This window comes from Pichia kudriavzevii, chromosome 5, assembly GCF_003054445.1.
Source record: "Pichia kudriavzevii chromosome 5, complete sequence".
Taxonomy (NCBI): Eukaryota; Fungi; Ascomycota; class Pichiomycetes; order Pichiales; family Pichiaceae; genus Pichia; species Pichia kudriavzevii.
The window spans coordinates 383449-409783 of NC_042510.1; the positions used below are offsets into that span (position 1 = coordinate 383449).

General features: G+C 40.0%; 13 protein-coding genes across 13 annotated transcripts; 5 read left to right on the forward strand and 8 right to left on the reverse strand.

The window, feature by feature from the left end:
- Window positions 1-12: 12 nt before the first annotated feature.
- Window positions 13-528, reverse strand: C5L36_0E01870 (uncharacterized protein; the record flags this gene model as incomplete). Its single annotated transcript, XM_029467740.1, has 1 exon — window positions 13-528. One exon carries the CDS (start codon window positions 526-528, stop codon window positions 13-15), a length of 516 nt encoding a protein of 171 aa, XP_029323600.1.
- Window positions 529-794: 266 nt separating this feature from the next.
- Window positions 795-2297, forward strand: C5L36_0E01880 (uncharacterized protein; the record flags this gene model as incomplete). Its single annotated transcript, XM_029467741.1, has 1 exon — window positions 795-2297. The coding sequence occupies one exon, from the start codon at window positions 795-797 to the stop codon at window positions 2295-2297; it is 1503 nt and encodes a 500-aa protein (XP_029323601.1).
- Window positions 2298-2441: 144 nt separating this feature from the next.
- C5L36_0E01890 (uncharacterized protein) lies at window positions 2442-2906 on the reverse strand (the record flags this gene model as incomplete). Its single annotated transcript, XM_029467742.1, has 1 exon — window positions 2442-2906. The coding sequence occupies one exon, from the start codon at window positions 2904-2906 to the stop codon at window positions 2442-2444; it is 465 nt and encodes a 154-aa protein (XP_029323602.1).
- A 213-nt stretch (window positions 2907-3119) lies between these two features.
- Window positions 3120-4466, reverse strand: C5L36_0E01900 (uncharacterized protein; the record flags this gene model as incomplete). Its single annotated transcript, XM_029467743.1, has 1 exon — window positions 3120-4466. The coding sequence occupies one exon, from the start codon at window positions 4464-4466 to the stop codon at window positions 3120-3122; it is 1347 nt and encodes a 448-aa protein (XP_029323603.1).
- Window positions 4467-4807: 341 nt separating this feature from the next.
- Window positions 4808-6145, reverse strand: C5L36_0E01910 (uncharacterized protein; the record flags this gene model as incomplete). Its single annotated transcript, XM_029467744.1, has 1 exon — window positions 4808-6145. The coding sequence occupies one exon, from the start codon at window positions 6143-6145 to the stop codon at window positions 4808-4810; it is 1338 nt and encodes a 445-aa protein (XP_029323604.1).
- Window positions 6146-7068: 923 nt separating this feature from the next.
- Window positions 7069-7242, forward strand: C5L36_0E01915 (uncharacterized protein; the record flags this gene model as incomplete). Its single annotated transcript, XM_029467745.1, has 1 exon — window positions 7069-7242. The coding sequence occupies one exon, from the start codon at window positions 7069-7071 to the stop codon at window positions 7240-7242; it is 174 nt and encodes a 57-aa protein (XP_029323605.1).
- Window positions 7243-7812: 570 nt separating this feature from the next.
- C5L36_0E01920 (uncharacterized protein) lies at window positions 7813-8229 on the reverse strand (the record flags this gene model as incomplete). The annotated part of the gene is made up of 1 exon (XM_029467746.1): window positions 7813-8229. One exon carries the CDS (start codon window positions 8227-8229, stop codon window positions 7813-7815), a length of 417 nt encoding a protein of 138 aa, XP_029323606.1.
- An 821-nt stretch (window positions 8230-9050) lies between these two features.
- C5L36_0E01930 (uncharacterized protein) lies at window positions 9051-10244 on the forward strand (the record flags this gene model as incomplete). The annotated part of the gene is made up of 1 exon (XM_029467747.1): window positions 9051-10244. One exon carries the CDS (start codon window positions 9051-9053, stop codon window positions 10242-10244), a length of 1194 nt encoding a protein of 397 aa, XP_029323607.1.
- Window positions 10245-10642: 398 nt separating this feature from the next.
- On the forward strand, window positions 10643-14821 carry C5L36_0E01940 (uncharacterized protein; the record flags this gene model as incomplete). Its single annotated transcript, XM_029467748.1, has 1 exon — window positions 10643-14821. One exon carries the CDS (start codon window positions 10643-10645, stop codon window positions 14819-14821), a length of 4179 nt encoding a protein of 1392 aa, XP_029323608.1.
- Window positions 14822-15556: 735 nt separating this feature from the next.
- On the forward strand, window positions 15557-16120 carry C5L36_0E01950 (uncharacterized protein; the record flags this gene model as incomplete). Its single annotated transcript, XM_029467749.1, has 1 exon — window positions 15557-16120. One exon carries the CDS (start codon window positions 15557-15559, stop codon window positions 16118-16120), a length of 564 nt encoding a protein of 187 aa, XP_029323609.1.
- A 243-nt stretch (window positions 16121-16363) lies between these two features.
- Window positions 16364-18565, reverse strand: C5L36_0E01960 (uncharacterized protein; the record flags this gene model as incomplete). Its single annotated transcript, XM_029467750.1, has 1 exon — window positions 16364-18565. The coding sequence occupies one exon, from the start codon at window positions 18563-18565 to the stop codon at window positions 16364-16366; it is 2202 nt and encodes a 733-aa protein (XP_029323610.1).
- A 2165-nt stretch (window positions 18566-20730) lies between these two features.
- C5L36_0E01970 (uncharacterized protein) lies at window positions 20731-23814 on the reverse strand (the record flags this gene model as incomplete). The annotated part of the gene is made up of 1 exon (XM_029467751.1): window positions 20731-23814. The coding sequence occupies one exon, from the start codon at window positions 23812-23814 to the stop codon at window positions 20731-20733; it is 3084 nt and encodes a 1027-aa protein (XP_029323611.1).
- A 475-nt stretch (window positions 23815-24289) lies between these two features.
- Window positions 24290-26218, reverse strand: C5L36_0E01980 (uncharacterized protein; the record flags this gene model as incomplete). The annotated part of the gene is made up of 1 exon (XM_029467752.1): window positions 24290-26218. The coding sequence occupies one exon, from the start codon at window positions 26216-26218 to the stop codon at window positions 24290-24292; it is 1929 nt and encodes a 642-aa protein (XP_029323612.1).
- Between the last annotated feature and the right edge of the window lie 117 nt (window positions 26219-26335).

Genomic DNA, 26335 nt, shown 5'->3' on the forward strand with positions numbered 1-26335 from the left:
ACACTGTTGTATTTACTCGTATACAGTCTGAAAAATTTTGAACTCTTCATCCTTGAATTTAAAAGCTAGGCACATGAAATCGTGGAGATTCAATTCTGCAATTTTGGCAGAATCATCCAACTCAAGATTTCTTATTTTGGAATGATATATATCATTTTGGTCGTCGAATATCGCAAGTGTTATATCTTCAGTTGTGATTTGAACAGGCGAATCGCCCGAAATTCGAGTGGCAACAGATCCGTTATCATCGACACTCCTACTTTTAACCTCCTCATTCTCTGAATCACTGCTATTTTTAAGCCCTATTTGCGGAATTTCGATATCGTTATCAGGTATATGCAGAGCATCGGTATCCAATTTGTGCGGTAGATTGTTAACGTACAAACCTCCTGTCGTGTTGATCATGTTCACCAACTTTTCCTTCAGTTGTGATATTGTGTTTTTCAAGGAAACATCAAGCATATACGTCGTTGATTGTCGTTTTGCTTTGAGGATAAGAGGTTTTTCGTTTGATTTCTTTGGTGGCATTTGGTGGCTGGGTGTTCCTCTTATGCGTGTTGCGTCTTACTTGAAACTAACAGGAAGCTTTACTAAATCTATCAGACTATTTCGTAGAATCCTAGCACGTGAGTGCGCACTGGAGGAAAATTAAGGCTTGGCTTATCTCATAAATTGATAAGGTGATTTGATCAGATGATCCATTTCCTTATGGTCAAACTTTTGCTATATCACAGTCTCACGTCCTTTCATTATTCTGCAACTAACATAACGGTCGTATACTACAGCAAGCAACCATGAGTGATCATGCCTTTGGAAGCTCAGCTACAACAGCGATATTTTCAGTTGTTATTGCTGCAGCAATAACTACACTTTTGTTATTAGGCTTTTTCAGCTTCAAATATAGTTTAAAGGCGATGTTTGGGGTCTATGATCCCGTGTTTAAAAGTTCTGGAAGATATATATCGCCATTTGAAGATCACAACATGAGCCGAATCGTCCATCCATATGTTGTCTACCAGGGTACTACGTATTTTTTATATGGTGTAAATTCGATAGCACTGTCTAGGTCCAAGATGAAGAAGTTGGAGGTTTTGTCATCCCAGCAGTTGAATGAATTCTTCCCATTGAAGCGATATGCGGAATGGCTCAATGGTGGGCAAGAGGAGATTCATAGTATCAACAAGGGGAAACTTGGATATGCAGGGTTTGTTGATACCGATCATTACAGGAGTCATGTGGAGGATCCAATTGAGTCAATGCCCACAAACAGTGAGAATACTCCGAAGGAATTTGTTAAACATATCGAAACCATTGGAAGCAAGAGAGAGCTGGAAGAGGAGGATATAACAGATATCCCGCTTGAAAAGTTCAACTATAATATATCAACCGCAAGTACTTTATCCCAGAGAGAAGCAAAAATAGAAGTGAGTGTACCATTTCAAACCGAAAAACATTACACATCTGGTATATGTACAATCTGTCTTGAGAATTTAGAGGATGATGATTTAGTTCGGGGATTACTATGTGGACATGTGTTCCATGGCCAATGTATTGATCCGTGGCTCACCACTAGACGAGGAAGTTGTCCGATCTGTAAGAAGGATTTATATCTGGAGGTTAGGGACCAGATAGAGGAGCAAGAAGGGGAAGACGATGGGGAAAGCCATGGACACTATAGCAATGAGAATCCTATGGTGACTATAAATATTGGCGATTTCATAAGGCTCCCGACCGGTGACCCGGGCAGTGTGCACATAGATAATTTGCTTAACTTAGATCCGTCCAATGCTTTCTCGTATTTCATAGTGTTGATGATAACAAAATTAGAGGCCCAAATATTGCTCACTGCAACAGTCTACCTTCGGAACCACAACTACTCACTTGATAATGTTGAAAATCCTGAATACCCAGAGCAGAATGCAAGTGAACATGGTACTATTACTTTCAACTGCCACCGGATTGACCCATCGAGTGTCCAGATGTATTTTTTGGAGATAGCCTCTAAGCTAAGACAAACAATGAATACCACGGACTTCAAAAGCCCACCTCTTCCAGACATTCAATCGTTGAATCCATACATCAAACGAATAGTTGAAAATCATCCACGCCCGTTTCACCCTGCCGACATTACCGACTTAGATGAAGCTGCCTTAAAGAGGACAACGGAGATGTTACGATACCCAAGAAGAATTATGTATTTTGCTATTGGCATCAACAAGATGGAGCTATATTACTATAATGTTGTTCAAATTTATAATACACGACGCAACAGTCGGATTAGAGAGTGCAATAGTTGATTTTATCAAGGCAATTACATAATCTATTTTATTATTATTATGTTTAAGTTTATTCTACTTTAGCTAAGTTTATTATGTTTAATTCTGTCTCGTGTCTCCACCACTTTGCTATCTTTCACTGTTTAACTCTTTGGACTCTTATAATTATTTTTCAATTTCCCTCTTCAAGTCTGGAATGTCCTCCTCATCCGAGCATTCTAACCATAAATTGCATCCTACTTCTTTTTTGAACAGCTCAACAGACGCCGCGTACATCATCTTAATCTGTCCTTGTGCGGTGTTTGGTCTCCAATAAACACCCACCAACGGCGAAACATACCTTCCATCAGGTTTGGTGTACCCGTAGTTCATCAACACAAAACATGGTGTGTTATCTGGTAATTCCTCGACAAGTTCTTCCAAATCTTCAAGTTCTAACGATTCCTCCAGTTGGAGTGTCTGTTCATTTTTGTTGATTTTGTATATTTGTGTCTTGATCGTTCTAGACGATTGTTTGATGGGCGTAAGACGGAACTTACGTAATTGCTGTTTAGTTTCTGCTGGAATGGAGCATATAGCTTGGGACATTTTGGTTTTTCTGGCTTGTGTTGTGAGTAATACCTCTGGCATGAATTGGCACAAAGCTCTGCATCGGAATGTTGTAGATAAGTGTGCGCGTGGTTTCCATGTGGAGCGCTCTCTACTTACCGCGTTCTCAGGGTAAAATTATCATTTACGATTTTAGTTATAAAGTTATTCAGGTACTGGTTGGAAGAGAGAAAAAAAGAAACATAGACATTAGACTTTACTTCCATAATGTGGTTGGAATAAAACAGAACAACCTTAATCCAAGCCTGCTAGTTCTGCCTCCTCCTCTACTGTTTTTCTTTGCTTTAAGACGAGGTCGTGTCCCATCACTCTCTTGTAAATATCCTTAACGTCGTCTGTTGTGGACTCAAAATGAGAAGAAGGATCATAGGATTTAGATAGGTATACCCTATCAACAGATCCATCACCTAAGGGCTCGTATAGGTCTGCAATACCCATCAAGACATCCTTGGTCTCTCCGATAATTTTAAATGCTGGTTCCAACTCTAAATGAGGCTTGTCTGTCTCTATAATGGTAGATATAATTGCCAAGTAGTACCCCTTTGCACAGACATTATGAGCACTGGATAAGACTGCAATGTAAATATCGTTCTTACGGTTGACTTGGTTTTGTGGGATGATGATCTGGGCAGAATCTGCATCATTGGTATTTGGAACTGGGTGGTCTAGGATACACATTGCCCTAATGACTTTTTGGCCAGTTGATTTCACCTTTTCAGGGAAGTAAGTTGGATCTGCAATAACAATTGGAGCCTTTGCTGTACCTTCCTTCGTCTTGACACCTTCAAATTTACCATTATCGTCGTACAAGATCTCGTCAATTGGAGTGTCCAACATAAAGGTGCCACCGTAGATGGCCGAAAGTCTAGCAAAACCTTGAGGAAGTTCACCTAGACCATACAATGGATAGATGTATGGAGACTTACCATATCGAGCAACAGATGAGACATAGAGGATGATTCTGTTGTAGGTATCTCTGGCAGGTTGGGTCAAGTAATCATCATTTGTATGTAGAGCCATGGCATGACCAATGAAATCCTTGGTACCCCTCTCCAAGCCGTACTTATAGTAAACTTCTTCCATGGTATTTTTATCCAAGTTGATTCCATGGTGAGTGGAAGGTTCGTCCTCCTTGTAGTTTGCAATGAATTCCAAAAAGTTCTTCATTCTTCTCTTTTCAAAGAACCCCATCAATGGAGAGGAAACTGCCTCCATTTGGGTTGCCGGGACCTTTGCAATGTTACCTCCTCTGTAGACAAAAGAACCTGAAACCTGTTTGAACTCCATATATCTGGTAACGTCGGTGTGGACCAAGATGTTGGTCAATTCCCCATTGGACATCAAGAATTTTGGAATCAAGTCAACACACCAGTCCCGATCCTTACCAAACTGGCCCTCGTACTCCTTCTTTGGCTTGAATTTATGATAGAGCTGAGTCAGGTTAAGAGATGCGCTTTCACCACCGTAATACTCTTGGCGATCAATATGCAACACCTTCTTCCCTTCAATGGAGAGAAGACCAGATAAAATGCATTCCGTGAGACCGGTACCCAACACTATAACGTCGTAGTTTTCGTCCATGCTGTTGGAAATGTAGAGACTTGTGGAGATATGGGCAAATTTGAGCAAGAAGGATGAGAAGTGGAGAGAACAGCAATGTCTAGTTAATTGCAAAGTGAATGCTTTGCCTCTCCTCAATATCACACTTCTCACCTGAGATGGGAACGATACGTCAATACTACGCGGCTGCCCCTTGCAGCCATGATTTTTTACTTTAACCAATTCTTATTTTCATTTCCGTCCAATTCACTACTGTTGTTTATATATTGTTATTGTTATTGTTATTGTTATTGTCTCTTCGAAGAAGGAGTTGGCGAGTTATACAACCTGTTCCGTACTATATACGGCGGCATCGGTATGAGTTACAATTTAACGTTTGAAGGGTCCATAGAGACATGTTTGAAGACCCTTGTACCTCCACCACCGAGATAATCACCTACAACTTGTCCAGAACCTCTCATCTGGTAGTAGTAGCAAACCAAGCCCTCGAGTCCAACGGGGCCTCGACTGTGGATCTTGTTTGTAGAGATCCCGACTTCGGTACCAAACCCATACCTGAACCCGTCTGCAAATCTAGTTGAACAGTTCCAGTAAACGCCGGACGAGTCGATACCCTTGAGGAACACATCAGCTGTTGCCTCGTTTTCCGTTACGATTGCGTCGGTGTGTTTGGAAGAATGCGAGTTGATATGCTCAATGGCATCTCTGACGCCATTGACCTTCTTAACTGCAATATCAAACGATAAGAATTCTTTATCGAAGTCTTTTTCTGTAGCGGTGACTAACTGAGAAGGATACGACTCCTTCAAGTGGGGGTCAATTTCAGATAAGAGTTCAGGAACAATATGGAGAGTTACATTAGCGTCTAGTAAAGCTTTCAGAATTTGGGTTTGAAGATCTACTGATAAATTTTCATCAATCAAGAGGGTCTCAACAGCATTGCAACCTGCTGGATAGTTTGTCTTTGCATCAACGACGATTCTGCAGGCTTTTTCAAGATCGAGATCCTTATCCATATAAATGGAACAAATTCCGTCGGCGTGGCCTAGTACAGGGATTTTGGTATTTTCCTTGATGTTGCGTACCAATTCGTTAGAGCCACGAGGAATGACAAGATCAATATATAAATCTTGTTTTAAGAGATCAGAGACTTCCCCCCTAGTAGAGATGAGTTGTATACTATTTGCAGGGACATCGGTTGACACATCCAAGACACGATTGATGATTTCCGACATTGCCTTAAAAGTATGTAAACTTTCCTTCCCGCCTTTCAAGATTGCCGCATTCCCGGATTTGATGGCCAGGGCAGTGATGTTGGCAATGACTTCCGGTCTGCTTTCAAAGATAATCAATAAAACCCCAACTGGACAAGTGAGTCTATAAAGTTCGAGACCGTCATCCAATTGAGTTGCCAATGTGCATCTATTTAGAGGATCTTCCAAGTGTGCAACATCAACAATACCGTCACACATCGAGTCGAACTTGCCATTAATGGACAAGTCGAGTCTCTTAATGAGTGACTGCGATAGTTTGTTCTTGGTTGCCTCCTCCATATCGATTCTATTTGCCTTGAGGATTTCATCCTTTGATTTTATTAATGCATCTCTAATTTTATAAAGAGCCGTTGATCTTTGCTCATCAGAGAGCGTCTTAAGGACAGTAGAAGCCCTATGGGCATTTCTGGCAATCTCCTCGGCCATTTCTTGTTAGTGGCAATGTGTGGATAAGTTTGTTCTTGTCCTTTGAGTGTCAAGTGATTTATAATTAGTTGGATAAACTAGCAATGTAATAGTTAGTGTAAAATAATTCAAAATTGAGGAAAAAAAATAAAAAAAAAATAAATTTGAGAAAATGAGTCCCCAACTGTAACTTTCAATTGTCTCTCTTCAGATTGAGTCATATTTCACTATCTTATTCCTAAATTTTTAAGAATTGCCACTTTCGCATAATTTACTGCTTTAGTTTAAATTGCTGGAAAATGAAAAAAAAAAAAAAAAACCAACGCGAAAAAAAAAGGCAAAGCAAAATTTAATTTTGTTTTATTTTGTTTTTTTTAATCATTTTTTTTTTTTTGATCATTTTATTTTGTTTTATTTTGTTTTTTTATTCTCCTTTTTTCTCCTTTTTCAATATTTTTTTTCTTTAAATTTCTTTCACTTTCAAAAATTTTTTCTTTTTTTTCTGGGCGTTTCTACTTAGAGAACATCTCTTCCCAAACGGGAATCTCGCCTTCCGCTTTCGGCAGCTGCACCCTCGGTCTAGACCCTCCACCCCCAGTTAAAATCGCTTTTTTCTTTTTACATTGGCTTGTTTAATGGTACAATTAATTTATCAATATGTAAATTTCCGCATAGTCCGGATGTTTCTGCTTATCGGGACCTGCAATGCTTCTTTATCACATTATTCAGTGGCAAGACCGGAACTTTGGCTTATTCTGCAGTTTTGCCATTTTTTTTTTCATAACACTATAAATTCAGGCCGTTGCCACAATTATGGCCATGACTTCTCTAAATGTAATCTCTTTTTAACCTCTCTGCCCTCTCTTCTTTAGTTATTGTCCAGCTTTCATTCGTTGTAGCATCAGACTAACACATCTACGACTATAATCACAACTACAACAACAATGCAATTCTCCACTGTTCTTGTCACCTTGGCTTCTCTTGCTGCTGTCAATGCAGCTTCTAACTCAACTAACGGCACCACCACAAGTAGTGTCTCCACTGCAGGCGCTCCAGCTAACGCTTACGGCTCTGTTGCCTTGGGTGCAGTTGCTGCTGCAGCAGTGGCTCTCTTCTAAGACCCTCTCCATTAAAAGCGCTTGCCGAGAAGATGAAGCACGAGGCTTGAGAACACGCTTTGCTTGCTCTTCCCATGTTTTTTCTTTGTGACCTTTTTGATTGTCTCCTTAATAATATATTCTTTTACTGATTTCCAGAATACGCAAACCAAACAAAAACAAGAAACAAAAAAATAAAATAAAATAAAAATAACTCAAACTGTTGGAGAAAAACTATAACAAACAAGCCAAAAAAAAAGCCAAAAAAAAGGCAAGGAACTTTTTCAACATTCCTTTTGATAAACTGTGAAAAAGAAGAATAAAATACTTTTGTCTATGTTAACAATATACTAATTTTTTCCTTTTTTTTTTGATGTAACTAATTGCAATCTTTAATATTTGGTTATGTTGTGTGACTATATAGGATCCTCTTTAGTAGGTTCCATAATATGCAGTGAATTTTTGTACTTTCTATATAAACACACGGGTAATAATAATTTTAATTTAATAATAAATAATTACCTTAAAGTTTGTATACAATAATTTGGAAGAGTAACCAAATGGTGTTTTGTTGCATCGAAATGGAGCCTTTTATAACTCGTCCTTTTCCTCTTTGGCACCATTGATGGAGACAAGCTCAGTGTCAAATACCAAGGTGGCGTTGGGCGGAATGACACCGCCGGCACCTCTTTTACCATACGCCAGCTCGGAGGGGATAATGAGTCTTCTCTTCTCCCCAATACACATCTCCAAGAGCCCCTCGTCCCAGGCCTTGATGACTTGTCCAACACCCAGGGTGAACTGGATCGGCTTGTTCCGTGGCAAGGACGAGTCAAATATAGTGCCGTCTTCGAGCTTCCCCGTGTAATGGACGGCAATCACATCTCCGTTCTGTGATGGCGTTCTACATGAAACTTCGTTTTGCGGAATGATTTGTAGCTGATCCGGTGCACCTTGAACTGCCGATGCTAGTCCAATGATAGTGGTGAATAATTCGCTTAGTCTCATCTCACCTCTGTGTATTCTCTCTGATATCTTGTATCACAAGTTCCAGACATTGGCCAGCTATTGACAGTTTTGGTTTCCAGGAGATACTAAACGTAACTTCAACTTCGCTTTCCTAATTATTCGCTCTTGGGGAAAATCGCCATTGTAATAGGAAGAAATAAAAAAAAAAAATAACTACAACAAATGGCCATTTTCAACAACACACCACCGTCTCCCTAGAAAGAACAGGTATTATATATATATATATCTCTCTCTCTCCCTTCCTTGGTGACAGCGAGGTGGAATCACACGTTGTTTCATCTCTCTCAAATCCTCACCGACTAATCGAAAAGCCTCTATGGTTGCTGGCCTGATATCCACCAATTCCTCCCCCCAACTGCTCTTTCGGAAAAACGTGCTCGGCAGTAATTTGCACTTTTCCAGATTTGAAGCCTATAAAGAGAACCACGTGTATTGTAGCACCTAAAGCCAATGCTGGCGCAAAGAACACCATCTAGACTCTCTTTGGAAATTTACACACCATGTTACCACGAATTGGGTCCCTTGTGTGTGTGTGTGTGTGTGTGTATATGGATGTGTTTGCGTGTATTCAGTAGTATCTCCTTGTCTCTCTCTCTGTACATATCTTTTGCACGTCTATCAAAATGGTTAAAAAAAAGACGCGTTAGAAGTTGATATTTTACACAGACAAATTGAAATTGGCGTTATGATTCTTTCCCTGTTTTGGTCTCGTCTTGATGTTTGTCGTACATTAGTTCAAGGATAAATCTGTTCACCATTTCTCGATCTCTTCTTCCTTAGCACCGAGTAGAAAGGTTATAATGTCATCTTCTCATGATAGACTCTCGAGGGCCGAGCTTTTAGGTATTGATGTTGACAAAGGCATCCAGGTTGATTCCGTGACTTCGACGCTATTCCAAACCAATCAGGATGGCACACAGTCGTCAACGGCGAAGAGCAAACCAAAGAGATCTTCGGACAAACTGACACCGGAGATCTTGCTAAGTGGTAGAGGTTTACCCAAGTTGATTGATACGTTTAAGAGATTCAAGTTCACCAAAAGGTCTGCCAAGGGTAAAGCCAGTAAACACAATGGTGTTTATAAGAAGGTCCAGTATTGTGATGACCACCATTACGACAATCTTACACGGATCATCCAAATCTATCAGAATTGGGGCCATTCGATCAGTCCGCATTTGATGTTTGATCGTTTTATTGGGAACCTTGATCGAGGTATTCAGAAGAGTGATGTTAAATATTGGATTAGAGAACAGATACGAGAAGAAATTAGGGGGAAAGTCGACCGGATTTTGCAGAAGGAGGCTACAGAGATGGAGAGGGCCAGGGCTGAACGTGCAGCACGGGAGCATGTGGAGAACAACAAGGACAGTTTAACGGATGATGAGCCTGATGGTGTAGCTGGAGAGGTTGACGTTGAGGAAGAGCGAGAGCAAGATTGGGCTGCACTCTTTGGAGGCCAGTCACAAGCTACTGATAAGGACGTCAATGAGAATGATGGCCCTAATAATGACAACGAAGATGATGGTGGCTACAATGTTCAAGGTGAAGCTCCAATTTTCTCAACATTTTTGCGTACATCGTCGCAACCTATACATTCCGACCTTGGTAGTGAACATCACACTTCTGAAATGGAAGATATACCAGAAGATGTGATGGACGGAGCTGCACGAGATGCCTTTGATGCTCTCGATGGTTTGGATGAGGACGAAGACGGGTTGGCTGCATTGTTGGAAGCAGAGAGTAACAACGAGGCAAGAGACAGCCAGATGTTTAGCCAGTACATTGCACACGAGCCACAAGAACGCACCTTGTCCAAGTCTTTATCTCCGACAACGGTAGGGACATTGACAACGGAGACTGAAACGACCACGCAAACGACCACGCAAACGACCACGACATTATCTACAGGGGCTTCAGAGGGACCGTCAAGGCCAATGACGCCCGAAGAAGAAGGGTTTTCCGATGTCGATGAAGATGAGTTACTGCAGCTATGATTTCTAATTGCAGTACAATCCTTGACGTTGGCAAATAAGTTTAGAAACCCCCAACAGCTGTGGCATTTTGTATTATCCTCCATGTTTTCCTTCACCATAAAGCTCTTTTACTGAGCCTCCGTATACACATCTGTGCACCAAGACAAAAGGCGAGGGGGGCTAGTTAATTTTTATGTTTATGGTAATTTAGGAAGGAGAAAAAAAAAGGTGAGAGCGAGGATGCCGAATCGAGTCTGTGAGAAGAGAAGGAGAAGGGAGAAGGAGAAGGGGGAAGAAAAAAAGAGTTTGTGAATGAGTGTGGAAAAGTGAAGTTGGAGAAGATTTAAGAGTTTGGCAAAGACCTGTGTATAGCGTGTATATCGTGTAGTTTGATATTCTCGTTTGCGTTTTATAGCACAATGCCCACGTCTCGCTACACGACAAGGTCTCGGGGTTCGAGAAGCTACTATGGGCCCGGGGATTCTGACGACGATGCCGACTTTGAGCTGGATCATGCCAAGTTGGATGGACACGAGGACGACGAGCCATCGGAGGAATTCGAGGAAGATCTACGGGAAGGCAGTACGGGGGCCGCTGATGGAGACGTTGCAAATGGCCACGGGCACGGCAGACAGTATGGCGGGCAGGGCCCTGTGAAGAAAGACGAAGAAGAAGAAGAAGAAGAAGAAGAAGAAGAGGAGGAGGAGGTAAGACCGCATCGAACGCGTGCACGTAAACAAGTAAATTATAACGAAGATGTCCTTCTGGCCAAACTGGTTGACGAGGACGAAGAACTAGAGGAGGAGTATACCAACAGTCGCCCCCTCCGTGCAAGCAGAACGTCAAGAAAGGTTGTTCATATGGACGACGATGCTGGTCACTACGATAAGAGTGATGAAGACTACGATGGCATTTCTGGAGGCGCAAGTAAAAAGCGAACGCGTCATGGTAAGGGTATTGGTACTGCTGGCGACGATGACGAGGAAGGAAATGGGGAGGGAGAAGATGGGTTAGATGGTGATGAGGAATTCCGTATTGACGATGAGGAAGAAGATGAAAATTATATTAAGGATGACGATGATGATTTCCTCTCGGGGGAGGAATTGAAAAGTCGAAACAAGAGGAGGAAAAGGGAAAGTGCATTTGTTGTGAAGGACGAGGACGAATTTGAAGATAGTGACACCCCCTATGAGGCCAGAAAAACTGCTGCGTCATTGAGGAGATCACGAAGATCAACACGCACAGAAAATTCTCTCACTTCACAATCTACCACATCGTCCCGTCGCACACGTTCTGCAAACCGAAACAAATGGAAGGGTATCTTGGAATCCAACCAAGAGGGAAATGGGCAACTCACATTAGAGGATGAGTTGAGGGATTTACAGAATGATTCTCCGCTGGCTTCTCCCAAGAGAAACTTGAGACACAGAAAAGAAGTTAATTATACGTTACCACCGCCCTATTTAACAGAAGCACAGTTGGAGGAATTGGAGGAGAACGCGTCAGCTACTTCTCATGCTAGTCCAAGAAAGGGGAGGAACGGTGGGAGGTTTGGTGGTGCCAGTTCATCAAATGCAGTCAGAAGGTTGTTCCCCACGGTTGGTCCATTTGGCGGGAGCGAGGTGCAATCGATTTTCCAGTCAGATACTATACCAAGTGGATTGGCAGCTTTAGCAAATGCAGAATCAAGTGACTCCGAAGATGATAATGAACTAATAAAACCAACCGACCCTAACAATACAGGTACTACCATCACTACTACAAACACGACCAATGCAAATATAGTAGGTCCGACAGACTTGACCAATTCATCGAAAAAGAAAAATACCTTGGCTGATACGGATCCTCTTGGAATTGACACAAATATTGATTTTTCTGTTGTTGGTGGGTTGGATAATTATATCAACCAATTAAAGGAGATGATCACCTTACCATTGTTGTATCCCGAAGTTTATTCCAAATTTCATATAACTCCACCAAGAGGTGTGTTATTTCATGGTCCTCCAGGTACAGGTAAGACTTTGATGGCACGTGCCTTAGCAGCTTCATGCTCTTCACAAAATAGGAAGATTACTTTTTTTATGAGAAAAGGTGCTGATTGTCTATCCAAATGGGTTGGCGAAGCAGAACGTCATTTGCGGTTACTATTTGAAGAAGCTAAAAACAATCAACCATCGATCATATTTTTTGACGAAATCGATGGGTTGGCTCCAGTTAGATCTTCCAAACAAGAACAGATACATGCATCCATTGTTTCGACATTGTTGGCTCTAATGGACGGTATGGATAATAGAGGCCAGGTTATAATCATCGGTGCAACCAATAGACCGGATTCCATCGATCCCGCTCTTCGAAGACCAGGTCGTTTTGATAGAGAATTCTACTTTCCATTGCCTGATTTGAAGGCTCGTGAAGATATTCTGAAAATTCATATGAGAAAGTGGGAAGACAAATTAGATGACAATTTTATTAGAGAGTTGGCCATTCTAACAAAGGGGTATGGAGGTGCCGATTTGAGGGCATTGTGCACAGAATCGGCATTAAACAGTATCCAGAGACAGTATCCTCAGATTTATAAGGCTAATGACAAACTGAAAATTGATATCAACAAAATCAAAGTGAATGCAAGCGACTTTACAAGAGCACTTAAGAAAATTGTTCCAAATAGTGCCAGAAACTCAAGTAATGTATCTGAACCAATACCTGACGTCATCCAGCCTTTATTGAATAAACAATTTGAAGAAGTGATGTCGAAGATTCGTCAAATTTTACCAATGGAAAAGGAAATTAGCCTATTGGAAGAAGCAGAGTACCAAAGTCTGAACGATGATTTCAGAACACAACAATTGGTCAAATCATTTGATTCCTTGAGAGTCTTCAAACCACGAATCGCAATCCAAGGTACAAAACAGCAAGGTTTAACATATATTAGCAATGCAATTTTAAATAAATTGGAAGGTTTTGTTATTCAAATTTTAGATCTTGGTAAAATTTTTAGTGACTCCAGTATTAGTGTTGAAAATTTATGTATCCAGTTATTTTCTGAATTGAAGAGACATAAGCCGAGTATTTTATTTATACCGGACACGATTGGATTCCTTAACTCGATCACAGAGTCGGTCAGGTCGACAATCAAGTATCTTGTTAGAGGTATTAATAGTAATGACAAGATCCTAATATACTGCGAAATTGAGGGGGATTCAAATCAAGTAAAGGAAATCAACGACGAATTGGAAGAATTGTTCGATTTAACAGAAGATGAGATAATTAACATAAGGGATCCCGATAATGATGAAAGATTGAATTTTTTCAGAAAATTCTGGGATTCTTTGAACATTACCCCAAATGAGTTTAATGACATTAGTATTCGTCCGAAGAAGGATACGACACCTTTAGAAATCGTGGAAATAAAAGACAACAAAATTAATGAGGAAAATCAAAATATAAAAAAATTAAAAGAGTTAGCCAAAAACGATATGAGGTTGAAAAACTCCTTAAAAGTTAAACTCTCTGGGTTACTTGATATCTTTAAGGTCCGCTATAAGAGGTTTAAAAAGCCAATCATCGATGACCACCTTTTAGTCCATTTGTTTAATGAAACACCTGATCCGAACAGCAACTATCAAATTAAAGAGGATAAAATTCTAGAAGTTTCATCGGGCAAATTGTATAATAACATTGATTTAGATGTTATTGAAGAACGGTTATGGAATGGCTACTACAGTGAACCAAGACAATTTTTGCACGATTTGGAACTTATTTTAAAAGATGCAAACACATCTTCTGAAAGAGATAGGATATTAAAGGCGAATGAAATGTATGCGCATGCAGTTGTTGGTGTTGAAGAAATCGAAGTACAGTTCCCACTGTTAGTTGCACAATGGAAGGAAGTGGCTCGGAGGGAAAAAATGAGGAAAACTGAGTATATGAAGCTCCTACAGGAAAAAGAGTCGAAGGAAAAAGAGCTAGGGGGGAAGGAATTGAATGAAACTGAATCAAAGGAGTGTCGGTCAAACGCTTTGGAGTCTCACTTAGACAATAATGTTGTGCCGGAAACGATTATCGATGTCAATGGCAATATTGAAAACATCGAATCTAGAGAAATACTGAAGGACTCTAATATCGGTGTTGGAACATTGTTGAACGGTAATGAGAATGGGCATGTAGAATATGAGATCAAGGGTCAAACTCAAGTGCAGGAACAATCAGAGCCAAACGATCATGGTGTACTGAAAAGCGAATCAGAATTACCAGTTGAACCAGTCCATGTTGGTGACCCCGTAGAGAAGGTTGAAGTTGAACTGATGACAGAAGAGGCGCACAAAAAACTTCTGGCAGAAGAGACACGGAGTGATTCACAAATAGAAGAAGAGAAGACTAAAGAAACAGCATTTGTTTCAGAACCACAGAGTGTTGTTTATGATTCTGCCAAAGTTGAGAAATTACGAGACCAACTACTAGAAAAAACTTCGAACTTTAAACTGACTAAATTAGAACGTATCAACAGCAAGCTTTTTGATATCTTATGGAGACACAGGCTCAATCTAGACAAGACCGGACTGTTGCGAGAATTAGATGATTTTATAGCCGCTTTATAAAACTAAAACTGCTTTGTTTACATGATCGTCAAGTAAAGTCACTAACAAAAGACTTTGGGATAATGATGACGTTTACCCTCAGAGGTGTTTGCTTTGATTTCTATGCCGGTATTTGTTCTAGTGGCGATGCTTGCAGTGTTGAATATCTGAGATTATTTTCTACAGAAGTTTTCATCTGATATAGTGACACATGTTCTTGCAGAGTTATCAGGATGGTTTCCAATGGAATATGTGCTTGAAGGTGTGGTGCTACCTTCTTTAGTTGTATCAATAACTTGATGACGCACATATTCATAGTAGTGATTTATCAGGACAGCAGATACCATAGGTAGGTTTGTTTGTAGTTGCGATTTAAAAGCCCAAAAAAATTAACTTCAGAACTGTTATGAAAAATTCAACCAGGTATCACCTAATGCATAACTGATACTATAATTGCTGGGGCGCAAGAGGTGTATTATAATTATAATCCAATAAGGCTCGATAGAACCTCTTTTAATGCACTTCTGCTAACAATATAATCCACAGGTGTACAGTAAGCAACAGAAAGAGGTTTGACATAGAGAACTTCAAATTGGTCGACATTACAAAAGTATACACATATAAATACATTGCATATTGATACAAATTACCAAGCCGCACATCATTTCTTTAACTTCATTTGCATTTTTTTAATAATTTTTTTATTTTATTTTCCAGTTGACTGAAACTCCAAACTTCTCTGTTGTGCCAACAAGCATGTCCAAACGGAACGAGATTAAAGAGAAAGAGCAGTTGCGGTTGCAAATACAAGCGCAGTTTAACAAGATTGATGAAACTGTGTTATCTTGGCTGAAACCGACTCCTCAACTGAGCACTGCAAACACAAGCACAGATAATGAATTTGCCAATCAGATAGTAATACCCAATGGGAAGGGTATCAATTTTGACGATTCCATCAAAGATGAGAAAAAAGTGACCATATCTGATTTCTTACAAGATGAAAATCTAGATAAGAGAAAAAAAGAAGGACTAGACAAGGTTAAGAAGGTTGGAGATTTAAAGAAAAGTGGTGTTGGAAATTCAAGTAATTCCCTCCGAGCGTTAACAAATAAGCTAAGAAAGGATAGGCGTGGTGATTTTGAAAGGAAGAAGGCTTTGAAGAGTTCCATTGCTGAGAAGATAAAGGGGGACAAGAAAATATACAAAGCGAACGACGATGACGAAGAGGACTCAGAGGACGAAGAAGATGAAATTCTTAAGAGAAAGAGCAAGGGAAAGAACGATGTCATGGGTAAAGGCAAGAACAAGAGACCGTTTTAAAAAGTACATGTTTAACATTTATAAAGTTAGGTAAAATACAGAGGAATAGAAAAGGTAGATACATAAAATACAAAAAAAACAGGGGCAGTCACCCTAAAATGTAGTTATTTTATATACATATTTTGATTTAGCATACCTTAGCTTGAAACAAAACGGAAGAAAAATTAAGGAACGTGGTTTATGTTGGTTGGAAGCATTGAAAAAAAATGAACTCAATGATTAGTGGTATATTTATTTTGTTAATTAATTGGTGTTCTGCTCAATCGAACTATCCGGTTTAGCTCTTTCCCCCGGTTCAGTTTGCAAAGATGATTTTTCAACTTTAGTTCTAGAGTCATCATGTTTGGTTATATTGGAATCACTTTCCGCCACCAAAGTTTTCAATGATGAACTAGCCAAAGGTACAGGGAGTTCCGATAATGATGGTAATCTACGGTCTTCATTCAGTATGCTGGATATTGAGCCGATGCTTCCAGTGGATGAGGATATTGAAGATCCGCTAAATATCGAAGTGTGTGCAGATATTGAAGAAGCCGGTGAAGGTGCATGCAGGTCAAAAATGGAAGGCCGCAGCTGACTAGTAATTGAATTGAGTGAGGAAGACGAAGTCCTTGAGAAATTAAACCTGCCATTCCTTGCAGATATGCTACTGCTGGGAGACGGAATAGAACGAGAAGACTGGCTAGAGATTGACGATAGTGAGGGTAGTCCCATCAAGCCCTCATTTTTCTTTGGCATGGGAGCTGGACTATCTGAGGGCTGAATTGGCGGTAATTGCAAAGGTTGTTTCGGTATATTCGAAGGAGGAATTGGCGCACAAGGATCAACAAAAACGGATGGGTATCTCTGTCTTGAATGCTTAAAGAAAAGTTCATGGGGTTTAGTCATGTTTGTTGGAGAGTTAGATCTAGAAGAGCTAGCAGCAGGTTTGTGGATTTGCTGGGAATTATAATGTTCGAATGGGTTATGCAGCGGTCTTGCAGTGACTGTTTTACCATGGATCGACTCTATTTGGTCATTTTTTCTGGTACTTCCCCTACGTTCACTATCTCTCCCACTTTCAGTATTATCTCTATTTTCAGTTTTGTCTATAATCTGTGTTTGGTTTTCATGTTTCAAAAGTGTGTCCACTGCTGCTTGCTTTGACTCCTCTTCTACTTCATCTTCATCCTCATCACCATCGCCCTCCTCTTCAACTGCTTCTTCTTTTTTTACATTATTGCAAATTTCGGGTTTCTCAACTTCTCTTTCAGTTATACTGAGAGTCTTCACTGATGAAGGACGAGACTTCCTTGAGTTGGCCCTCCTCTTAATCAGATGTAGGCTTTTCATGTCACCTCTTCTGAATTTTCCTGAAGTGTGTCGGAATTCCCAAACAGCTGGGTTATGATCGTAAACATTATTATTATTATTATTATTATTGTTATTATGGTTGCCACTGCTATAGTTGTAGCTGTGGCTCATATGGGATTGGTTTCCATCACAAACTTTGTGAAACCCATACATGTGCAATTGTCTGACAAAAGAGGCCACGTTACCATGCTTGAAATAAGTTGTTAAGCAATTGGAGAACTCTGCACCTGGTAATAGGGCGAATGTAGTGTCGTCGAGCTGATTACTACCGCTCCACCAAATTAGGTGAGACAATGAAGGATTGTGTAGCATAGAGTATAGTTTCGTTATAAAAGCGGATACTTTCCTAATATTTTTCGTTTTGGAAGTTGATGTGTCTTTACTTATTAGACGTTTAGGATTTTTATTAATTTGAAGATGCTGAAGATGGTTATGATGATGATTTAAATGAGGATGATCCGGAATGGAGCTGTTTGAGATAGATCGATGCTGCATTTGAGGCTGTGGATGTAGGATTTGGAGTTGATGATGCTGTTGGTGAATCTGTTGTGGGGGGAACTGTTGATGATGATGTTGCTGTTGCTGCTGTTGCTGCTGCTGCTGCTGCTGCTGCTGTTGTTGTTGTTGTTGATGGTGATGATGATGTTGTTGCTGTTGTTGATGCAACAAATGATTTTGGTGCATTGGGTTCATGATAATACCGGTAGGAGATATTGCATGAGGATATGGAGCATATTGTATGGAAGAAGCCGTTATCATTGGAATATGAGGGTGAGGAGACATAACCAGCTGTTGAGGGTGCTGCTGGTGTTGATAAATTTGATGATTAATGTAGGGGAACTGGCCGACATTAATATTTAAATTGGAGTTCACATTTGGGTTTGAGTTTGGATTCGTGCCGGGGCCAGAAAATGTATTTTGATTAAGATTTTGATTTGTATTTGGGTTCGAGGAAGTGGATAGGGGCCGTTGCATCATAGGTTGAAAAGTGTATCCCTGTCTTAGAGACTCCACGTACACCTGTTGGGGGACCATGTTTGTTGCATTTATGTTGGCCATGTGTTGATTATCCTGAACAGGTTTGCCATCCATTATGAAGTAATAGAATGAGGAAAATGGAGGAGGAAGAAAAAAAAAAGAAATAAGTGTCCCTAGTAAGACTGGTAATTGTTGGAGAGAATATAGAAACAAGGAGGTGATAAGGGGTCAGCCGACGTAGAGTATGCGTGAGACACTAGAATATGGATTAACCAATAGAAAAAATGTAGAAGGGAGTGGGATGAGTACAAACTTCAAATGAAGAGAACAGAAAAGATGAACAACGAAGAAGAAGGACTAGGGAGATGACAAAAATAATGAAGATTCTGGAAACAGGCTGAATCAGTGTATATATTTTAATGTCAATGGCCTTAAATAGAATTTTCTTGGGGGCGGTACTGAAAAAGTTGGATTTGGCCGTTACCTATTTTTCGTTTTGTCTCGCCAGGGCGAAATTGGGTTGTTTTCGTTTGTTTTGCAATTATTGACTTTATAATAGGAGAGAGAACCCAAGATAAGCTTTTCCTTTGTTATGCGTCTACTTTTACCTGTTTTTAGAAGAGGAAGAAAGGAGGACAGGAGAAGTTGATCTAGAATACATTTTAGACTTTTGGCAAATCATTCTTGGAGGGTTAATTATGTGACGTATATTAGCAACTATTAATGCGATGAGGTACAAGAGAGCAAGAATAAAAGAAAGAGATAAAAGCCAAAGAACAAGTGGTCATACTATGCCAGACCATTTCATGCAAGAGAAGTCAAAGAAAGACTTCTAGAAGGAATGCCATGTTTGTTTGTCCCTAAAAAAAAAGGAAAATCCCAACGGTTTTCCTTAAAATCTCACCAAAATTATATAGTTTCCAGAACATGGTCGCGACCGTTTCCATGCAGGGGAGGTGACATAAAATCTCAATTCAAATGTCAGTCTAATGCAAGCAATCTGCAGAGGACTGTAAAGGACTGCAGAGGAGTGCTGCAAGAATTCAACAAGAAGCAACCAAGAAACAGCTATATGTGACACTAATGCGCGCCAAGGCAATTATGTTTCCGTTGCTCACCGTCGGCATTGATCCGCTAACCTTTGGCCCGTCTATCTTCCTCTCCCCCCCAGTCCTTCGAGATGTATGTACTGTCCCGTTTTCCAAGTCTTTTCAACAAGAAGGTGCTACTGATGTTTGTCTATTAGTTGCTTGTATTTTCCAAATCACAGTAGAAGTAGACGGATGGTAAAGGGAAGGCACTGGAAGAGAGAGAGAGAGAGAGAGAGAGAGAGAGAGAGAGAGAGAGAGAGAGAGAGAGAGAGAGGATCAAGAGAAAAGACGTATGTTTGAACCTGACGCAGAGAACAAAGAAAGGGGTAGGAAAAAGAGGAACGAATAGGAAGAAGCGAAGAGAAGAGGGGAAAAGGGGGGAAAAGGGGGCTGCTGCTGCTGTTGTAATTCTTCCACGTGGGCAACGCTGTTGCAGTGCATAACTGCTTTTGTTATGTAATTTTATGTGCTCACCGAAAAATGTGAGATGTACTGTTGCTTAGAGTGTGTTGATTTTCTAGACATGGTATTTGTCCATGTAAAGAAATAGCAGCTGTCCATATACATGATTAGGTGCTACTCCTTCTAGTAACTTTGGAATCGAACGATTTTGTTATGACAATGTAGCCATTCTTAATTGGAAAAGTTCCAATACGTTCCAAATCGGGACTCTTGAGGACTAATTAACCCGTCTATTGTTCTCCTTCCAGCTGATGGGACATATTTAGAGCATACATTAATTTTGTTAGTTTTCGCACACCATTCCCGATTTGCAAATAATCGCCGTACAGACCACAAAATTACGCACAATTCGAGCTCTTTCGGTGAAAACGGATTGAAAACTGGTTTGATTTCCCATCGAAGGTACTATTTACTTCTACAATAACATAATAACATGCAGGCAGAAATAGTCACACGTTTTTGCTGTTTTTTTTTTCATTAACATAAATAATAATTTAAATTTCATTATAACATTGCATCTTAACATACGTCAGAAAAAAAAAAAATAGGCCCAGTTTCCTTTTTTGAGAGGGAAGGAAAAAAAAAAGAAACAAAAGGACAGCAAAGAAAGAAAAGGACAGTAAAAGAAGAAAGAGACAACAAATAAATAACAAGGGAAAAATTAAGATAGAATATAGAAGGTCAAAGAAGAATTATCCAAGACGTCAGTAGAAACCTTCTCGAATATCAGTTCTTGTTTTCACGAATCATTAATCTCCCACTCAACATATCTCCCACCTGGTTTAACTTATCCCAATGAATCTCGTTACCCTTTCTCAATTTCACATTGGTGTTGCTCTCCCAAACGTCGTTGATGTCTCTGAATGCAACATTGGTGCCTTGTATACCACAGACAACCGCGTTGTTGTCGTCTGCAACTAGAATCCTCTTACCGTGGTGATAAACATACAGTAATCTCTTCTCCGTATTGAAGAAATCCTTATTCTCGAAATGCTTGAATTTACCGTCTATTGCTTCTTCACCATTAGAATTCTCTGAGGTGTTGGGTAGGATCAAATGCTCGGAATTGTATTCGGAGATCTTCTTGGAAATTGCTGCGTGCTTCTCCTCAATGAACTCACATGCCTTGATAGCAAACCTAACTGCACTGGTTCTATCAAAACTAGATGGTATCTTACCCTGTTGAACATGGCCGGGAATGGCGGTACGGCTTTCATACTTGCCATGTGCGTTCTCCATGATAATATCGGCAATCAACTGTGTGGTGTAAACATCACTGGCCTTCTCATTCCGAATGAAGATACGTCCAGATCTCTCATCACCATGGTCATTGGCAAAGGTCTTCTCCAACAATTCCAAATCTTCCTCTATCGTCTTCAATGAGATATTATGCTCTGGAGTGTAGACTGCTAATGCACCTGTAACAACTCCAATATATGATGCAATGTATCCGCAATTTCCACCCTGGACTTCGATAACAAACACCCGGCGACGTGATGATGACGCACTTTGCTTCACAGCATCACAATAGTTGACTAGCACATTCAAACAAGTATCGACACCAAGAGAATACTCAGTACCTGGCACGTTATTTGATACTGTACTTGGTAAACAGACAATTGGCATATTAAAAATTGGGTAGGTTTTACTTGCATCCTTCAACTGCTTGACAGATTGGTATGCTTCAAAACCTCCAATAACAATTAACCCATCAATCTTTTTCTCTTGTAATTGATATGCAACGGATCCAATGTCTTCATTTGGGAGAACCCTGTTTGTACCCAACTCTGATCCACCAAGATTATGCCATTCTTCAACGTCAATCCAACTTAAATCTCTGAATGAACCATGGCTGATTAATCCTTGGAAACCATTTTCAATTCCATATGCTTTGTGTCCCTTGGATAATAAGTAAAGTACAATTGCTCTAGTTGCTGGATTCAAAGCTGCTGTTGGCGCACCAACTTGAATTATACCAATATTCAATCTTTCCTCCACTGGTAATAACTTTTTATCATCATCATCCTGAGAAATTGAAAGAAAGTTCTTGTAGAATTCCTTAAAGGTAGAATCTCTCAAGGACATTGCATCATCAAATCTCTTCTCCTTGATCGCTGTTGCAACACTCTTAGTAGTTTTAACAGCCTCGACTAACGGTATACGAACAATTCTATTGTTTTGGATACCAATCATTGGTGATGGAGTCTCAGGTGTATTCTCTAAAACTGCCTTGATTGCTTCAACACCTTGTAAGGTAGCCAAGAATCTATCGATCGCAACCGCTGTACCACCTCTTTGGACGTGACCTAGTTTGGTGATTCTGGTGTCAAGACCAATCTCAACCAAACAATCCTTGACATTCTCACTGGTGATTTTATTTAGTTGGTTGTCTATCGCACCTTCTGCAACAATAACGGTAGTCTTTCTCCTACCTTTACCTCTATGTCTTAGACAGATTTCCTTCAACTCATCCTTCCAAGTTTCTGCATTTGGAGGTCTCTCGGGTAAAAAGGAGTAGTCCGCACCACAACAAATACCTGCCATTAAAGCCAACCAACCACAGTTTCTACCCATGACCTCAACCACAAACGCTCTGGAATGTGATGAAGCAGTGGAGTCGATATAATCAACCATCTCACAAATTCTTTCCAACGAAGAGTACGCACCAATCGTGTTGTCAGTCAGTGCCATATCATTATCAATGGAACCCACCAACCCGACGATTGTTAAGTTTCTATAAGGTTTGACCTGTTCGTCAGTTAGGATCTTTTTAGTGACTAACTCTTCAACCAATGAAGGCCACTCACTTCTAAATAAATCAGCACCAGTAAGTGAACCATCACCACCACAAACAACCAACGCATCAATACCTTTGATAATCATATTTTTAGCTGCTTGTAATCTGCCTTCTCTTTCTCTAAATTCCATACATCTCGCAGTACCGATCAATGTTCCTCCTAGAGATAACCAACCTCTAACATCACTCCACTCTAGTTTCCTTAAAAGCTCACCACCTTTAACCAAACCCGAGTAACCTTCGTAACACCCGAAAACTTCACAATCGAGGTAAATACCAGCACGTACAACACTTCTAACTGCTGCACACATACCTTGAGAATCACCACCGGAAGTTAAAACTGCAATTCTTTTCTTTGTTTGTGATGCGTTTTTGATGAGGTTTTCTTCTTGAGTCTGCTTGAACTTTTTGATTTCTTCATCACTTGCGAAGAATTCATCATTAGAATCAATTGTTTTGTTGTTGACTTTATTAGTAAAGCCAACCAAATTACCAACAGGGTCTTCAATAAAAAATTCGATCCTATTCTTCTCTAATGGGGATGGCTTGATAATAGGAAGATTTAGTGACTCAACCAACTTTGCAACATCCTTCAATTGAGATGTGAAAATAATTAACCTACCTGGTAACTCAGGATTTTTATGAACATCATGAGAAACCAACCTGATTTTCAAAACAACACCCTTATTCAACTTTGCCAACTGAGGTGTCAATTGAGGATACTTATATTCAATAGTTTCTTGGAATGGAATAATCTTACCGTTGGAGTCGGTCCTGGTAATAGGGAATGATTCCAGCCAGCATTCCTTTCTAGAGTCTGTCGAGACACCTTGTATATCGATAGAGCTCGTCAATGACTCCTCCTTGGAATATGTTTTGATGATCTTGAAGCCTAAGGAATTGTAAAACTTGATTAATGATGTGTAATCTGATGTTTTGTTGACCGTAAACGATGTATATAAAACATTAGAAACTGAATCCACACCGGACTCAAAGTTTGATATCTTTGACATGATTGCGAACTGTTGTTGCTAACCGCTTTTTTTTGTTTCTTCTTTTATAACCGAAGCAACAAACTGAAACTGTCCGGGCACTATAAGAAAGAAGAAAATATGCACCAGAGGTAGATTATATATATATATATTGCGTCCGCAACAAACTCACGCACTGCGGTGCTCTTCGGAGTGCAGCTTTCCTTCGTCAGCCCATGTTTTTTTTTTCCCACCACTTTGGGCAAATCCTCATCATCTCTATAATGTATTCCATTTCGTCTTTTTTGTACCAGTCTCACACACGGTTAGTAGTCCATCTCTGGGACTTGCACGTGATCCTCGGAAAAGAAATTAAATGATTAAAGCCGCATTTATTACAGCTCTTGTCAGTTATACAGTTGTAGATCAAATAAAGCAAAACAGCAAAAAATAATAGTAATTGAAGGAGTAGGGTGGTATAAAATAGAAGGAAAAAGTAGAACTTTAAGGGAGGAGCTTAATTCTTGCCGAATAAGAATTCATTCAATCTTTCCCATGTTCTAGCCATTGGACTTTTCTGTTGATACAATGTCCTCTTCTTCTCAAGCATCAACTCATGTAAAATAACTTCCTCCAAACCAGTATGTAAGTCCACTTCCATTGGGTTGGATCTATATTTTGTGCCTTTAATGAATTTCCACGCAACGACAATACCAAAGTCAACAAAACACATCAAATATGTAAACAAGAAGGTCGATGTCGACCAGCTACCTGGCAAGAAGACATAATAACCATCGATCCATATCATGATGAAAACAACCGTTAGAGTGATTGCACACAAATAAGGTTGGCCCCATGCCTTGAAGGTGAATTTTGATCGATCAATGCCTTGCTTTATGACTGCCCTTCTAAAATGAAGATATGTGACCAAGATGATAAAGTAATTAATTAATTGGGAGGAAGTGATTAAACTTGTAATCCAATTCAACACAACATTTGAGTTTTTACTAACCTGTAAAAACGCCAATGCCCCCCAAGCCAACGATACCAACACAGCAAAAATCGGAACACCTTGTTTATTACAGTAACTAAAGATTTTGGGAGCTCTGCGCTGAATTGCCAAACCATAAAGAGTTCTCGAGGAGCAGAACGTATAAGAATTACCGGCAGAGAAACATGATGTCATCAATAGGATATTCAAAATGGTTGGTAAGACTTTGATGCCCATGTTATGCATTGCAATAGTATAAGGTGAAGATCCAGCACCCGGTTTACCATTTGAGAGTGCGTCGAGTAATAGGGGGTCTCTGGCATTACATAAAATACCAACACACAGTGCCCCGCCAACAAAGAAGGTTGATAGTCTATAAAAGACCCCTTTGAAGGCGCCTGGAAGAACTTTCCTTGGGTTGATGGTTTCACCGGCTGCCATCGAGAGATACTCTGGTCCGGCAATCATGTAAGAGGCCTGAATTAGACAAGACAACCAACCTTGGAATCTCCCCAACCCACCAACATGGATATATTCAAGCATGGGGTCTGTGGATTTCCAGTTTGTAAAGCCAAAGGCGTGATGTTGTGGATTACCACCTACCATTGTAATGAAAGTGAACAACATCAAGCCAATCGATAGTAAAACTTTGAAAATACACAACCAAAACTCCACTTCACCATACCATTTAACTGCAGCAAGGTTAATTAGAAAATAAACAACCAATTCCACAACAATGGGGATAGCCAAGCTATAATCGGCAGTCCAAAAATGAATCAAGGTATTAAATAAGGTCAATTCAAATGGAATCAAGGCGCCTTCCAAGACCCAAAAGTTCCAACTTGCCATAACTCCAAATGCTTCATCGACAAATCTATCAGCGAAAACACAAAATGGAGCACCTTTAATTGGCAAATAACAAACCATTTCTGCACAACAACAAGTGATTTCCAAGATTGGAAAACACCATATGGAGAAAGCCAATAATAATGACAAACAACCACCATTTTTCAACGAGGTACCAATGTTAACAAACAATGCAACACCAATTGTTCCACCAATGGCAATCAATTCAATCTGTCTTCTTTGTAACTTCCGATGAGTTCTTCCATGTTCCAAATGATGGACTTTTGAAATTATATCCGAAGAGGATGAATTCTCAACAAATTTTTCGTTGATGTTCAAATTATCTATTTCTTTCTTGATATCATGATTCAAATCCTCCTTAGTGAGATCCTTCGAATCGAAGCAATCGTTATAATCGGTGTACTCCAATTCTTCAGAATGGCTGTTCCTAGATTCTTCCTCGTCGCCGCTATTGCGTGCATACACCTCGACTTGGGCGTTTAGAGGATGGTCGAAATCTGAGAGGTGTGGAATCTCCGAGGGAGGAACAGGTATAAACGTGTCCTTTGCTGCAGTTAGGACAGCCTTGAAGGGGTTTCTCTGAGACATGAAGTTTGTATGTGTGCTAGTTGATCCAAAGATTACGATAAGGTAGACAATAACAAAATCGAATGTAACTCACAGTTCAGTATCAATGGACCCTTGTCCTATACAGATAAATATACA